We start from the raw sequence: 15,433 nt of genomic DNA, 5'->3' as shown, positions 1-15,433 counted from the left end.
GAGACAGCCTCGATGACGTATGCGGCCAACAAATGCGACCTCTGGAGGACTTTAGTTTTTTGAAATTAGTTTTGTAGACAAAAATATAATTGTGCCACCATATTAATTTATTTCATTACACAACTAAAATGTATTTTAAAACAAAAAGTTTTTGAAATTGATGACTTGGACCAAATAATAAAGAAAAGCAGCCAGTAAGTGCCCAACATAGATGGGAACTCCTTCAATACTGTTTAAAAAGCATCCCAGGGTGATACCTCAAGAAGTTGGTTGAGAAAATGTCAACAGTACATGTCTGCAAATTCTAGGTAAAGGGTGACTACTTTGAAGATGCTAAAATATAACACAGTTTTGATTTATTTTGGATTTAGTTTAGTCACAACATAATTCCCATAGTTCCATTTATGTTATTCCATAGTTTTGATGACTTTACTATTATTCTAAAATGTGAAGAAAAAAAAAATATAATAAAGAATGAGTAAGAGTTTCAAAACTTTTGAGTGTATATAGTGTTAAAATATCAACTCGTCTCATTCTCGTGAACCCAGTATCGTCTCATCTCGTGTGCTAAGTGTATCGTCACACCCCTACTAAAGACTCATTTATTCAGCCAAGCATACACCTAAGTTTTCCATTAACTCATAACTAGGCTGCTTTAGTTAGATGTGCTGGAACCGGAAACACTTCTCAATCTATAAATCTGCAATAAATTGAATGGCATCTACGCTAATATTTTTCTATTTGTTTCCTTGTCTCAACCACAGGATTCATATCCCGAGGTTACCAGATCCGTCCAGATCCAGCTCCATTCCCGCTTGGTGTCTGACTCCAATTCTACGTGTCGCTGAGTGATGATGACTAACTGCGGCCTGTGCCAGCCAGACATCACTTCAGTCTATTACGATGGACTACATAGGATGAACTAATGCCAACTCCAACCGTAATACATGGGACACTTCATATGCCACTGCCTGAACCGTGGACCTAGGATGGACCTGCATTCTCTGCCTGCATTACCTTGGTCTATTGATGGACTACATTCTTAAAATGGAATACACAGACTATCAATTAATTGCCAACAAAAGCCTTCATCAGGCAAACAACAAAGGATAATGCATTTATGTGAACATCTACAGTTATTTCTGGATGAACTTCATAAACATTAATCTTGCAGTTCATACAAAATATCTGTTTAAACACTGGTCCTTAACACTTAGTTTACTCATTTTAAACCATGACTTGCACTTTACACAAAAAACTAATATTGGCATTATATTCATGCTGTTCAGCCAGAGGGGAACTGGCCCCCACCATCTTATGGAGTTTTGTGTTCCTTGCCACATTCGCCTTGGTCACTGGCGTTCTAAATACAATTGTTATTTACTTATTAATTTTTATACACAATTTACAATCATATTTATTTAAACTACACAATGATGACTCTGACTTTATAGATATTACAGTTTCATTTTCTGTTGAAGCATGATTTTCTGTAAAGCTGCTTTGAAACAATGTGTGTTATGAAAAGCGCTAAACAAATATAAACGACATGACTTGCTTTTGCAGTCTTACAAAAAGCTGGGAATGACTGACTGTACCTCTGCTGCTGGTAGATGCAGCTGAGCCCCCTCTCCCTCTGCTAAGCCAGAAACATCATGCTCCATGGGCACAGCCTCTGACTCTGCCTGGCTCTCTGCCTGCATGGCCACTGCCTCGGCTTCTCCCTGGAAGTCACTTGGCATGGCTGCTGCCTCTGCCTGGAAATCACTCGATATAGCCACTGCCCCTGCTTCTGTCTGGAACTCTGCCTGCATGGTGACCGCCTCTGCCTCACCCTGGCCTTTTGTCTGCAAGGACTCTGCCTCCGCACTTTCCATTACAACAGGCTCAGCACCCACCTCGGAGGAGGACTCAGTGATTGAAGAGATAGACTGTGGGAAAAGGACAGAAGAACCAAACAATGAAATCAGGAGCTCAATCTAATCAATTTCAAGAATAAAATGTTTTCACAGCCACTCAGTGGCTCAACAACATTGGTAAGAGGACTGGTGTTTGCAGCTCTCTGATGCTAATGCCTAAAGCATACTTCGGTTTTGTCACGAACGCTTGGCGTATGCATACAGTTGAATGCTCAGCCTTTAAAAGAACTGTATACTCCATTTGACTGCGTGCATACAACACATGCAGTTGGCGCATGCACACTATGACTGCAATGAGATACTGGACTATTTATCTTCAGGTTTTTAGACCCATAAAGATGTTTTTATATTCCTTCAGAGTCGAGTTATCCAAATGTAGGTATCTCCTGACCTCCTCAAACACGTGCTCTTGACGTGCACATCCAATGTTGTTGTTTCTACCTTTGTCTCCTGATGATTACATCTTGCGCTTCTTCATAAAAGCAATGGCTCAATTGTGTGTTTTGCCACCTTGTGGACCCATTGATCAGTGCAAATAATTCCATGCGCATACGCATACTGTGCATTTAGATTATGCACTGTTAGAAAAATCAGGCCGTATGCTTTGTGCTCCAGCACTCCGCCAATGACGGACTTTACGTCATGTGTCCTGTACGCATGGTGTTTGCATCTAACTGAGGTATACTTTGGGCACTGCTGAAGATGCATTTCGGGCGATCCATTTGAAATGGGAGGTCGCATAAGACAAGTGTAAACGGGTTTCAAAGTGTTTTGAGACTTTTCCAGTTCAACCACATTTGAGGTGGTCTGATGGATAAAATGAAATACCGGCCTACTCTTTTTTTTTTTTTTTTTAAATCATGATTCAGAAATACATCAGATTAGCAAAGTAAAATGGGCTGTAAATGGCGTTCCACATTGACTTAAAGCTGAAGTGTGTAATTACTGCACCACTGAACGGAATTGCAAAAAAAAACATTTGTTTTCAAACAGCTTCCTGAATACCCCAGATCTTTGCCTTATAGCAAATATATGTATGAGTACACTCCGACAATAAATCAGGCACAATTAAATACAAGCACAGAGTTGTCAGGCATGTTAAAATGTTAAAACAGGCCACTCACTGGAACAGCTGGTCCTGGTAGAGGTGTTGCCTGTGTGACTGTGGTGATGGCTCTGTTCTGGGGTGCAGCAGTGGATGGCAGGCCCTCTGTACTGGTGGTAGATTCTGATGCTTCACCAGTCTGTTGGACTAAATGCACAAAATAAAAAAAATAAAAATCATTACCATAAACTTGAAAGACAAAAAAAAAAAAAGGGGGAAGAAATGAGAGCCTTTGAAAGAATAGCCACTTCCACACATTAAACCTAATGTACTGCCAGACTAAACTCTTGAGTAAAGAAATCACATCTATTATTTGTACAAGCTGTGGCTTTGGATTTAAAGCCGGCATCACACTTGCTGATTCCACTTTAACTTTCAGATATGAAAGTGAAACTAAACGGGCACCACATGTGGCTATCAGATGTAAAAGTGAAAGTGGAGATTTAGAGTAAAACAATGACTTAAATTTTGATCTGTATTTCACCCACACTTTTTATATCACTTCTGAACATATGGATTTAAACACTGGAGTCTTATGGATTACTTCTATGACGACTTTGTGCTTTTTGGAGCTACAAAGGTCTGATCACCATTCACTTGCATTGTATGGACCTAAAAAGCTGAGATATTCTTCTAAAAATCTTTGTTTGTGTTCTGCTGAAGAAAGAAAGTCATACACATCTGGGATGGCATGAGGGTGAGTAAATGATAATTTTCATTTTTGGGTGAACTATTTCTTTAACAAAATGGCCAGACAAGATTTATTTGGATCTGAAAGCAAAATGTCTTGCTCATTTAAGCATCTATGCAATTTGGCATCAATCTTGCTACAACGTAGATATCTAAAAAAAGTTTGTCACAATTATATGCATTAACAATTATGTGAGAATGCATTATGCAAGAACTTTCTAAATGTTTAAGTTGCAGCTTTGTTTACACATAGCATCAATACGGATTTTTTCTTGTCTGGGAATGTTACAACTATTTATCCAGCAACATTTCGATACAATGGGTTGCATACATACGTGACCTCTGAATAAAAAAAATGCCTGTAAATTTCAAGCAGAGGCTGTATGTGAAAAAGCGGCAATGAAAAACTTCCACAAGGATGATGTACCTGTTCCCTCATCTGTCTCCATATTGCAGGTAGCAGTTGTGGCCGTGTTGGTTGTACCAGTCTCGTGGGTCTCACAAGGTGGGTTGGAGCACACCCTCTGAACAGTTCCCATTTGGTCTCCACCCATGTTAGATGAAGCTGTAGTTGCTGTGCTGGTGGTGCCTGTTTCGTGGGTCTCACAGGGTGGGTTGGAGCAAACCCGCTGCACCGTTCCTGCTTGGTCTCCTCCCATGTTAGATAAAGCTGTAGTAGCCGTGTTGGTGGTGCCCGTTTCATGGGTCTCACAAGGTGGGTTGGAGCACACCCTCTGCACTGTGCCAGTAGGGGCCGTGCCTATATTCGAAGATGCTGTAGTTGCTGTGTTGGTGGTGCCCGTTTCATGGGTCTCGCATGGTGGGTTTGAGCACACCCTCTGAACAGTGCCCATGTTGGCAGATGCTGTGGTGGCAGTGTTTGTTGTACCTGTTTCATGGGTTTCGCAGGGCGGGTTGGAGCATACCCTCTGCACTGTTCCAGTCGGACCAGTCCCCATATTTGCTGTCGCTGTTGTGGCTGTGTTGGTGGTGCCTGTCTCGTGAGTCTCACACGGAGGGTTGGAGCACACTAGAGTTACACTGCTAGAGCCATCAGCTGCCCCGGATTCAGTAGAGGTGGGCTGCTCTGAGGTGGGAGAGGCCATAATGGAAACAGGCAGGTCTTGGCCAGGTTGAGCCTCCACACTACTGGGTGTAGTTATGAGTGTCACCTGTGTGGGCTGAGGAAAGGATGACATGAGATTAGTGGCTAATCATTTTGAGATTATTGGTGTCGGCCCCTAACTACGTCTAATTGGCCATTTAAAGGCCTCGATATACTTCCGTAGAAGTTCTTCTTCATTCAGGGGTTAAAAGAAGTTCGAAACAGCCGAGCAACGGTATACTGTTTGCGAACATTCCGACACCCGCCACACCGCTGTAGGACGGTGTGTAGAGGTACATCTAAATATGAAAACCTTAACTAATGTGACAATAAAATTCTTTGTGCCTCATTTTATGAGCAGAATTCACATGAGTAATATTTAAAGTAATATATATGCAGTAGAAAATGTTTTGTTCTATTTACATTCTGAATTCATGGAGCTATCGAGCTAACAACACAGTACACGTGGTCATAATATGCGCCGATCACACTCTGTTATTGTAAGCTATGATGATACTACTGCAAAGTGAGTGTATAAAAGAGTGTTAATGGGGAAAAACAGACAAAAGAATGATGATAAGAGGCATATCTTACTTAGGGCAGATGTGTGAATGGCTTTCACTGCAGATAGCACGAGTGAATGGGCACTTGAGAGTATTTGAAAAGATTTGATTCCCTTTGTTGACCCACTAGTCACAAAGGTTCGTTCTTCAATTTCGTATGAAGTATATCAAGGCCTTAACAAGTGTCAGTCTCAATGGATTATGCACATTTTCTATTTTCCAATACTTTTGTGACAGGCTTCCCACACCTTTTAACCAATGAATTTCCATGACTTTTCCTGTTGTTCATGATAACTGCAGAATAATTTAAAAAAATGATTTTATAGAAACTGCACTCACAAAGAGTAACTTCTAGCAGAGCATAACTAACATTGTTATAGTCACCAAACAAATATCCATAGTGCAGCACAGCTGCTGAAATTTCATATGGTTTACTAGCAGCAAAAGAACATTGCCATGGTTTTACATCCATTGAAAAAATTTTGGCAGCCGCCCAAGCATAATTTTGGGCTGCTGAGGCAAATTTAATAATCTCAAGCTCTGCACTTTATATGCGCTAAATATGCTTCTCATCTGCAACGCAATATTTTCACGGTGCAATGGTTTTCATGCAAGCCTGGTTTTCATGTGAGCCATTAAGGAAACCACTCGTGCCAATGATCTGCTCTGAAACTCTGGGGCACATGCATCAGGAGTGCGGGCTTCTCTCGATATTGCGGCGCAGACCACAAAACTGCTACCCGTTTGAATTCAAGTGAAAATTTTTCTATTTTAAAGAGCTATGGAGGAAGTCAAATCTCTCAAATAACATACAGCCCTGACATGCTAAACAGAACAAAGCAACACTGTACTATGCGCAAAAATAAAGGGTTTTTCAAATTAGGCAACACATCACTATCCTTACTAAAATTTATCACGATTTTACAGTAGTAACATTAACTGTGATATTTTGTGAGTTTCATATAAAATAATCTGTGAGGTAGAATCTATTAGACCTAATTTGTGTTACAACTGCGGCAGTTGAAGATAAAGTTTATAAATGTGTTTAGGCTACTATGTTTTCCATAACAAAACTATAATTTATCATAATTATAATTTTAAAAAGATATAACATTATACAACGCTATAATGACCTAACCACAGTAATGAGGAGCCATCTATGGTCTTTCCTGTGTTTACGGCACTGTAAATTTTAAGGAATGTTCCAGGTTCAAAGCAAGTTTAGCTCAATGGACAGCATTTGTGGCATAATGTTGATTACCACAAAAATTCATTTCGACTCGTTCTTCCAAAAATCAAGATTACAGCGAGGCATTTACAATGAAAGTGAATGGGGCCAATTTTTGAAGGGTTTAAACACAGAAATGTGAAGCTCAATTTTATAAAAGCACTTGCATGAATTCTTCTGTTAAAACTTGTGTAGTATTTGATCTGTAAAATTGTTTAAATTGGCATTTTTACAGTCGTTTTAGGGTTTGTTGATATTACATCGTCATGGTAATGAAGTTGTAAAACTGGCTATAACTTTACACAGAAAAGGTAAGCAAGCAATTTTCTCACACTAAAATCATGTTTACACACATATCCTTCATGTCTTGTGGCTATACGTTTGAAAAAGTGAGTATTTTAATGTTCAAAAACTGGCCCCCCATTCACTTCCATTCTAAGTGCCTCACTGTAACAGATATTTGCTTTTTTTTTTTTTTTTTTTAAGAAAAGGATGGACGAGTCAAAATAAATTGTGTTAATCAATATTATGCCACAAATGCTGTTGACTGAGCTCAACCTGTATTGAACCCAGAACATTCCTTTAAGGGAAAGTTCATACAGGGCTTCAAAGTCTGGAACTCAAAGACTTGTTGACAAATTATGGACAAAATTTTCCTCCTGTGTAATATATGTTCTGTTTGTATGATATTTGATATAAAGAAATAAACTTGATAATAAATGTAATAGGCTCATATAAATAAATAGGCTCATTAACTTTTAAAAGGAGTGAGAGAAGACTTCCTGTATCTTTTGTTACTGACATTAACAACAAAGAAAATGGCACTTGATACATGCCCTTATACTTGTATTTAGGTTTACTAAAAATAGTGCAAGTAATTTTCTGCGTTGAGGCGTTTCATTATTTGACATTACTACAGATCTCCTGGCTTCCAGTGCCCAGCTTCGAGTGTCAAAAGCTCCCAATAAATACACACACATGACAAGGCGAATATGTATAGCCCATCTATAATGATTCTCAAGTCATTTTAAGTCATTCCCCCACCCACACGAGTAAATATGGATCCAGCGTTACGGGCTCACGGACACATGCACAACAGCACCCCTGCTGAAAAAGCCCTAGGTGGAAACACTGTCTACCAATTGATTTGTCAATGTAGAGTCTACACTTTATGTTTTCAAGGTCTTTTCTTTCCAGGTTTATGCAAATTTGAGTACATGTTGCATAAAATAAGTGTTTGTTTCATTTTAGAAATTATGTGTACATCTGATTTGCTATTGTGAAACTACATTATGTTTATCAGCTTTTATTCCGGCCATCCTGCTCTTTAGATATCGGTCTCAGCCACTGAAAAACCCATATTGGTCAACCTCTACTATCATTATTAAATTGTATTATGTTGACATAATATTGGACAACCTGCTCTCTACACATCTGAATCGACCATAATAAATTCCATACTGATTGACCACTACATGAGATGTGAATAAGTTGTTCTGTTGTGGGTTTTACTCAAAACATAGTGCTTTAAACAGTGAACATTGCGGAGCCTGGGTAGCTCAATGAGTATTGACGCTGACTACCACCCCTGGAGTCACGAGTTCGAATCCAGGGCGTGCTGATTGATTCCAGCCAGGTCTCCTAAGCAACCAAATTGGCCCGGTTGCTAGGGATGGTAGAGTCACATGGGGTAACCTCCTCATGGTCACTATAATGTGTGGTTCTCGCTCTCAGTGGGGCACGTGGAGAATAGCGTGGGCCTCCGCACGTGCTACTTCTCCGCAGTAACGCGCACAACAAGCTACGTGATCAGATGCACGGATTGATGGTCTCAGACGCGGAGGCAAATGAGATTCCTCCTCCGCCACCCGGATTGAGGTGAGTCAATATGCCACCACGAGGACTTAGAGAACATTGGGGATTGGGCATTCCAAATTGGGGAGAAAAAATAAGTAAAAAAAACAAATCTGTGAATATTGACCAGGTCTGAAAAAGAGAAACTGTTTCTAACCTGCATGGTGGACGGGACGGTGGTCACGTTGCTCTGAGCAGCTGAAACAGTGGTGGCATTTATGACCTGGTTGGAGAGGGTGGCAATCGTGCCCAGGGTGGTGATGGGGGTTGCCAGGGTGGCATTGGCACTGGTTACGCTTCCTCCTGCTAAGCTGCTAGAAACTGTTCCAGTGACTGTGCCAAGGGTTGTTACACCTTTGAAAGAGGATATACGCGGTGAGGGAGGTCTTACTTATAACAGCATTTTGCGAAATTACACTTATACTGTCTTACAACAGTAAGAAACAAATAAATTAGTTTATAAATGCATATCCTAACCAGTTGTTCCCTTGACAACCAATGTGGTTACAGTTGGTTTGACCCCAGACACGGAAACTGGAGAAACAAGACGCACTCCTCCCATTGGCACAGTGCGAAGAATGGTATTGGGCTGACCTGGAGCACCTTTCAAAACAACCTATCGAGAAGTGGGGAAAAAAGAAAACAATCCAGGTAAGTAAGTGGACATCCCTTTTCTCGTTATGCAATAAAAATTAGGGTGACCGATTCCCCCCCACCCCAATACCTGTGTGAGGCCTTGCTGGCCTGTTGCTGTGCCAATCTTAGGCACTGCTGTAATAATTTTGCCAGGAGTTCCTGATGTCATCATCTTGGAAGTAATGATGGTGATGGGGCTCTTCACCCCTGCACTACTAGTTACACCTACAAAATTGTTATATTCAAATTTTTTAATAGTTCAAAATTTGTACACAAAACAGACACTTTATTATTATTATTATTTTTATTTTTTTCATTTCTTTACCTGCAGCTCCCTGTTGTAAAGCAGACATGGGGATTGTTTTAAAGATAGTGGTGGTGCCCGGCTTGTTGGTGGTAGTGGGGGACATGCCACTGATGCCCAGGATGGTGGGCTTGTTTCCTGTGCCTCCTGCTTGAGAGGTGGTAATTATGGTGGTAGTTTTTCCATCAGCAGACGTTACCAACTTCAAAATGGTGCCGGGAGGGAGGGGACCCTTTGTCTGTGGAATCAGACGAGTTGGGATTACTTCAATTTATAACTAATTAGGAACAATTTGTGCTTGCCTATGAAAACTTGACATCATAAGGCATAGTGGTTGGTTGCCAGGGTGTTTCTATGCAGTCAATAAATTGCTCTGGGTGTTTTTTGTTTTTTTGCATGTTCCAAAGTAGTTGCTTGCTGGCCAAAGTCTAAAGATGCAACCCCAAAGTCTCTATGATATTCTGGTCTCTACATATACTTTGGGTGCCTCTAAGAAATCTTTTTTTTTTTTGTTTTGCCTTTTTTGGCCCAAAATTTTCTTTTTTGGGTGAACTATTCCTTTAAATCAAAATAATTTGGCCTGATCGCTTAGAATTATTAGTAGTAATAGCACATTTTTCCTTAACAAGCCATATGATTTGAGTTGTCATTCATGTTCATAGCATAGAACGAGTTACGTTTAATACTTGTGGTATTAACACCAATAGCGATGCAGCTTTAGCAAACACCACTAATAAGTTCTAAACTTTACTCATGACAGGTTTTCAGATCCTCTATGTCTAGGTTTGGATATTTACACCAAGCTTGTACTTGTGTTGAACTTACCTGTATGATCTGAGTCAATGGGTTGGAGGAGGCCTGCCCAGTCACAGCAGCTGTCTGCACTGGTTTGGTTTGTACCACTGACATGACCTTGCCCAAGTTAGAGAACTAAACAAAAAATGTAAATAAATGAAACACATGTAGGAGACTTTGCTCAATATAATTTTGTACATTATGGTCAATATAATTTTGTATCATTACTGTACCAGGGTGCCACCTCCTCCCATGGAAAGTGGGCTCTTGACGAGTGTGATGGTCTTGGTGACCCCGCCCACCATAGTGGTCACAACCTGAGCCTGCTGGGCAACAGTAACTGTGCCCGACTTGTGCACTGTTATAATGGGCCGAGCACCTGTAGTGGGACTGGACACTGTTGGACTGCCCACCTGGGCAGCAGCTGTCTTCAGCATGCGAGTGGCAGGGTTGCTTACCTGCAATATAATGAAATGCCTTGAGATTAGTGCTGGGGGGTGATAACAGTATATGCTATGGGTCGACTGATAGTGGATTTTGCCAATACCTATATAACTAATGTGGTGGAAAAGGCAGATAACTAATTAATCAGTCTTAGTCATTCCTTACTGTGACAGATTTAAGTATTTACCAAATTAAGCCTTTTATAGTAAATATATTCACCAGATGAAGGGTTTTGTGTGTGTGTGTGTGTGTGTGTGTGTGTATATACATATACACCAATCAGCCCAGGATCAGCAGTTACAGAAATACTCAAATCAGCCCATCTGGCACCAACAATCATGCCACTGAGATCACATTTTCCCCCCATTCTGATGGTCAATGTGAACATTAACTGAAGCTCCTGACCCGTATCTGCATGATTTTATGCACTGCTGCCAAACAATTGGCTGATTAGATAATCACATAGATAATTGTTGGTGCCTGACGGGCTGGTTTGAGTATTTCTGTAACTGCTGATCACCTGGGATTTTCACACACAACAGTCTCTAGAACTGACTCCGAATGGGGCCAAAAACAAAAACATCCAGTGAGCGGCAGTTCTGTGGACAGAAATGCCTTGTGGATGAGAGAGGTCAACAGAGAATGGCCAGACTGGTTTGAACTGACAAAGTCTACAGTAACTCAAATAACCGCTCAGTACAATTGTGGTGAGAAGAATATCACCTCAGAATGTTATTCTGAGAAGCGTGTTGACGCTGTTTTGGCGGCACGAGGGGGACCTACACAATATAAGGCAGATGGTTTAAATGTTGTGGCTGAGCAATGTATATATACTGTATATAACCAGAAGAGGTTTAAAGTGGAGTAAGTTTTATTATAATTCACAAGATATGAAACTGGGACAATGTAAGTGGTAACGCATTGCCATATTGTCACAAATTTCTTTGTATGCCCTTGCTTCGATCAAGAACCTATAAAAAAAAATTCTAATAAAAAAGAAACTATTGGCAACTATCGGCATAGATGTTTGTCGATAAGCTTTAGTTCCTAAAAAGCAACTATTGTGAGAATTAACACAGGCTTTAAATTAATGTGTGAAGCAGACTGCTCATACACAGGAAACTCCATAGACATTGAGAATCATCAAAGTCTATTTAGCAAGTCAGTTCACTCGTGGCCATCTTTGGAATGCTCCCGGGCAGCTATTTTTCTATGTACACAAGCGGCATACAAGTGCAGCTCTTATCTACTTGAATGTAGAGAGAACGAAATCTCCAAAACGGTTGGTCAAGATTACGATCTAAGAACATTTTTAAAAATCAGCAGTAAAATCTGACAACAATGGTATCATAAATTGTGCTTCTTTACCTCAGACTACGCTAAAAACCGAAATTGTCCAGGCTCGTATAGCTAATGCGTATGCGTGTAATCCACTGTGAAGCGTGCAGCACATGTAGACTACACATTTTTATAATTAAATCACAGCATTTGTGCTTTAACAATCACACTGGGCCATCTGGCGAAATGTTCACAAAGAGAAGTAAAGCTTCCATCAAATAACATGTCAAAATAAAAGCACGATTTAAAAAGCTAGACGCCTGAAAATGAAGAAACTGGGACAGAAAAAATTACACCTGTATAGTAAAATGTAATACTCAACGTAGTAATATCAATAATAATAAATAATGACTAATAAATAATATCAAAATAATAAAAAGCATTATATCACTAGCAAGAGTGCTGATGTACTGAATACATGTTTGTTAATAAATGCAATGGTTTAATGAAAAGTAATTGTTCTTTTGTAACTTGTTAAAGGTTTAAAGAATTAATTTAATTAGCATCATTTTGATGATGAAATTAAACTTTAAAACCTGGAATTCTGAGAAGGAAAAAAAACAAGATTTGGGGAAAAAAATACAACAGATTTCACTTGGGCCTGACTTTAAAACAATTAAGTAATGCATACTTTATTGAAAAACATTTGAAGGATACATGCATTTCTTTTAATTTATTATTTATATTACAATGTAACTTTAAATAGGCGAAAGGAGTGTGTTCAATAGCACATTACCATTTTAGCATATTTTTGCTGTGGTCTCAAAATTGGTATCGAAAACCGTGAAATTTCACTGGTATCGGTAACAACTACTGGAATTTGGGTATCGTGACAGCACTATACCGCAGTAGAAATATTTGTCAGTGGGCAGGAATGCTTTACATTATTTACACGAGTAAATCAAACATGGAGCAATCCGAAAACACAAGAACTAACTTTGGGAGATTTAGATAATTTAGTTGTTTAGGGTTGGCAAACGTTATCAAAACTTGTCGAATTAACGTAAAATTCAATTGATGTACAGTTACAGGTGTGTATAGTGGCTATTCTATAACAGCTTTGAACGTGGCTCATACAATCAGAAATATACGTTTTATAGTATTAGTTATACTCTTTCATAATATTAGTTATACACTATTAAATCTCAAGTCTTTTGTTTTCAACTCGCGTGATACCTAATATGAAGCTGTTTTGGTACTGATGCCAGGTGTTTGCATCCAGTGTTAATCTTGTCAACAAAACTGACAAAAATATTCGTTAAGTGTTTTTGGATTGTTACCAATTGCAAAAAATAGGCGCATCATGACGATAAACAATTTTAATTACACCATACTGTTGACAAAAAAAAATTACGATAAATAAAACAACACTGCAAGACATTCAAATTATCTAGTCATAATACTTGGGGATTGTTCTGTCTGAGCTGTGAGAGCTGAAAACCAGTAAGCTTAAGCACATTACCAGCAGGATATTAATCACTTTAGTCAAGCGCATCCTATAAAAGATTCATCCATTATACCCACATCATAAATATCATATTTAAATCTAAACAGACTAGGGCTGAACAATTTGGTAAAAAATTTTTTAATTGCAATTATTTGAAAAATATTTCGATTGTGACTTGAACTGCAATATGATTATTTACATAAAAAAATATAATACAATTTTTATTTATGTTTGACCAAAAGTCATGGGCAAACATGCCCTTCTGCCAATAGAAATACTATTCAGGAAAGAGTGTTCACACTTTAGCCCTCTTAAAAGAACCAGACTAAATAAATAAATACAGTGAAACAGAGAGAAAAGAAAAAACATATCTGTTCACCGTGTACCTGTTTTTGTCGACTCTGTGATAGGGTCTCAGCCCACTTTTCATCATTACTTTTTGGAACCCAATAAAAAGTTATGAAATTTTTACAGAAATATATTTTTTTTATAATATTAACAATAAAAAATATTATTATTGTTGTTGTTATAAAACAGTGCCATATTTATGTTATAATTTCTTAACTTGAGTGTGGCATTGCTATGCAGTCCAGTTACACCCTTAAGCCTTTTTTTTTTGGCGGAACACTAAAGGAAGACATTTAGTTTGTGGCGGAGCTGGCAATGACACTGTAATGCAGAGAAATGCACTCTTCTGTACAAAAAACCCTGCTGTTATGAGATTACTTTAGATTTGGATGGTAATTTTTAGAGGCCAAGCATATTTGGAATTAGGCAATTTTTGTGCTATTATGTTATTTTCGTTGTCTAACATTACATGCCATTTTAGTCAGAGTAAATTGGACTAAAATGACTGAATATGACATGATGAAATATTGACACAATTTAAAGGATATTTTTGTCAAAAGACTAAAATTATGACCAACAAAAAGCTGTGCTAAGAAATTAACATGGTTTACATCCATTGTTCCAAATAAAAGAGAAAATCACAACAAAAAACAATTACCATGACAGGAGATGCCACTTTTACTGTGGTGGGGAGAGTGGTGGACCCAGGTGCCACAGCCACCGTTTTTACGATTGTCGCCCCGGCCGGCATATTGAGAACAGTGGCTCCAGGGGAAGGGGGGATTTTCTGTGTGGCTGCAGCAGCTGCAGCTAAAGCTGCCATTCCACTCATCTGAGGGCTGCTGCCTATGGGCTAAAAGAATAAAGTGAAGGAAAATTACACAATTTAATAAATAAATAAATATAAATTGTGAACACTGTTTAACACATTCCACCTTCCCGTTTTTACTTATTACCGTTCCTTGAGTGGCCTGAGATGGCACTACCATCCGGACACCTGCAGGAAGTGATGTCACCGTGACTGGGGATTTTCCAGCTTGGGCAGCTTGTCGCACTGTGAAAATTGATGTCCCAGTGCCCAACTGAGGGGCTGCAACTTTCAGAATGGCTTAAGTATAAAAAAATAAAAAATATGTATTTTTTTAAAAAAATACTCTAAAAACAAAGTGAAACTGAAGCATTAAGAGAATTTAAACTATTGCTGCACTATTAGAGGAATAAATAGTTCACCCAAAAATGAAAATTCTCTCATCATTTGCTAACCCTCATGCCATCCCAGATTTGTATCACTTACTTTTTTTCTGCAAAGCACAAACAAATATTCTTAGAAGACTATCTTAGCTCTGTAGGTCCATTCAAGAAAGTGAACGGTGACCAAAACTTTGAAGCTCCAAAAAGGACATAGAGGCTGCATAAAAGTAATCCATACGACTCCAGTGGTTAAATCCATGTCTTAAGTGATATGACAGGTGTGGCTGAGGAACAAATCAATATTTAATCCACCCCCCCCCCCTTTTTTTTTTTTTTTTTTTTTACTATAAATCTCCATTTTCACTTTCACATTCTTCTTTTGTTTTTGGTGCTTTGCATTCTTCGTGGATATTGCCACCTACTGGGCTGAGAGGAGAATTTATTGTGGAAAAGGACTTAATATTGA

The 15,433-nt window shown here is 38.9% G+C and overlaps 1 protein-coding gene across 2 annotated transcripts in view; it reads right to left on the bottom strand.

Moving 5' to 3' along the window:
* Window positions 1-15,433, bottom strand: part of LOC127427743 (host cell factor 1-like) — a 47,800-nt gene that overhangs the window by 18,106 nt on the left and 14,261 nt on the right. For both annotated transcript variants that reach the window (XM_051675531.1, XM_051675532.1), the window contains exons 10-20: window positions 14,733-14,884; window positions 14,435-14,629; window positions 10,433-10,657; window positions 10,230-10,334; window positions 9,426-9,642; window positions 9,189-9,325; window positions 8,942-9,080; window positions 8,622-8,818; window positions 4,142-4,895; window positions 3,044-3,171; window positions 1,599-1,931 (exon numbers count right to left, since the gene is read on the bottom strand). In XM_051675531.1, coding sequence (XP_051531491.1) covers window positions 1,599-1,931; window positions 3,044-3,171; window positions 4,142-4,895; window positions 8,622-8,818; window positions 8,942-9,080; window positions 9,189-9,325; window positions 9,426-9,642; window positions 10,230-10,334; window positions 10,433-10,657; window positions 14,435-14,629; window positions 14,733-14,884 — 2,582 coding nt within the window. The remainder of the gene's footprint in view (window positions 1-1,598; window positions 1,932-3,043; window positions 3,172-4,141; window positions 4,896-8,621; window positions 8,819-8,941; window positions 9,081-9,188; window positions 9,326-9,425; window positions 9,643-10,229; window positions 10,335-10,432; window positions 10,658-14,434; window positions 14,630-14,732; window positions 14,885-15,433) is intronic.

This window comes from Myxocyprinus asiaticus, chromosome 37 (assembly GCF_019703515.2).
Source record: "Myxocyprinus asiaticus isolate MX2 ecotype Aquarium Trade chromosome 37, UBuf_Myxa_2, whole genome shotgun sequence".
NCBI lineage: Eukaryota > Metazoa > Chordata > Actinopteri > Cypriniformes > Catostomidae > Myxocyprinus > Myxocyprinus asiaticus.
This window is presented reverse-complemented; position numbering and strand designations above follow the sequence as displayed.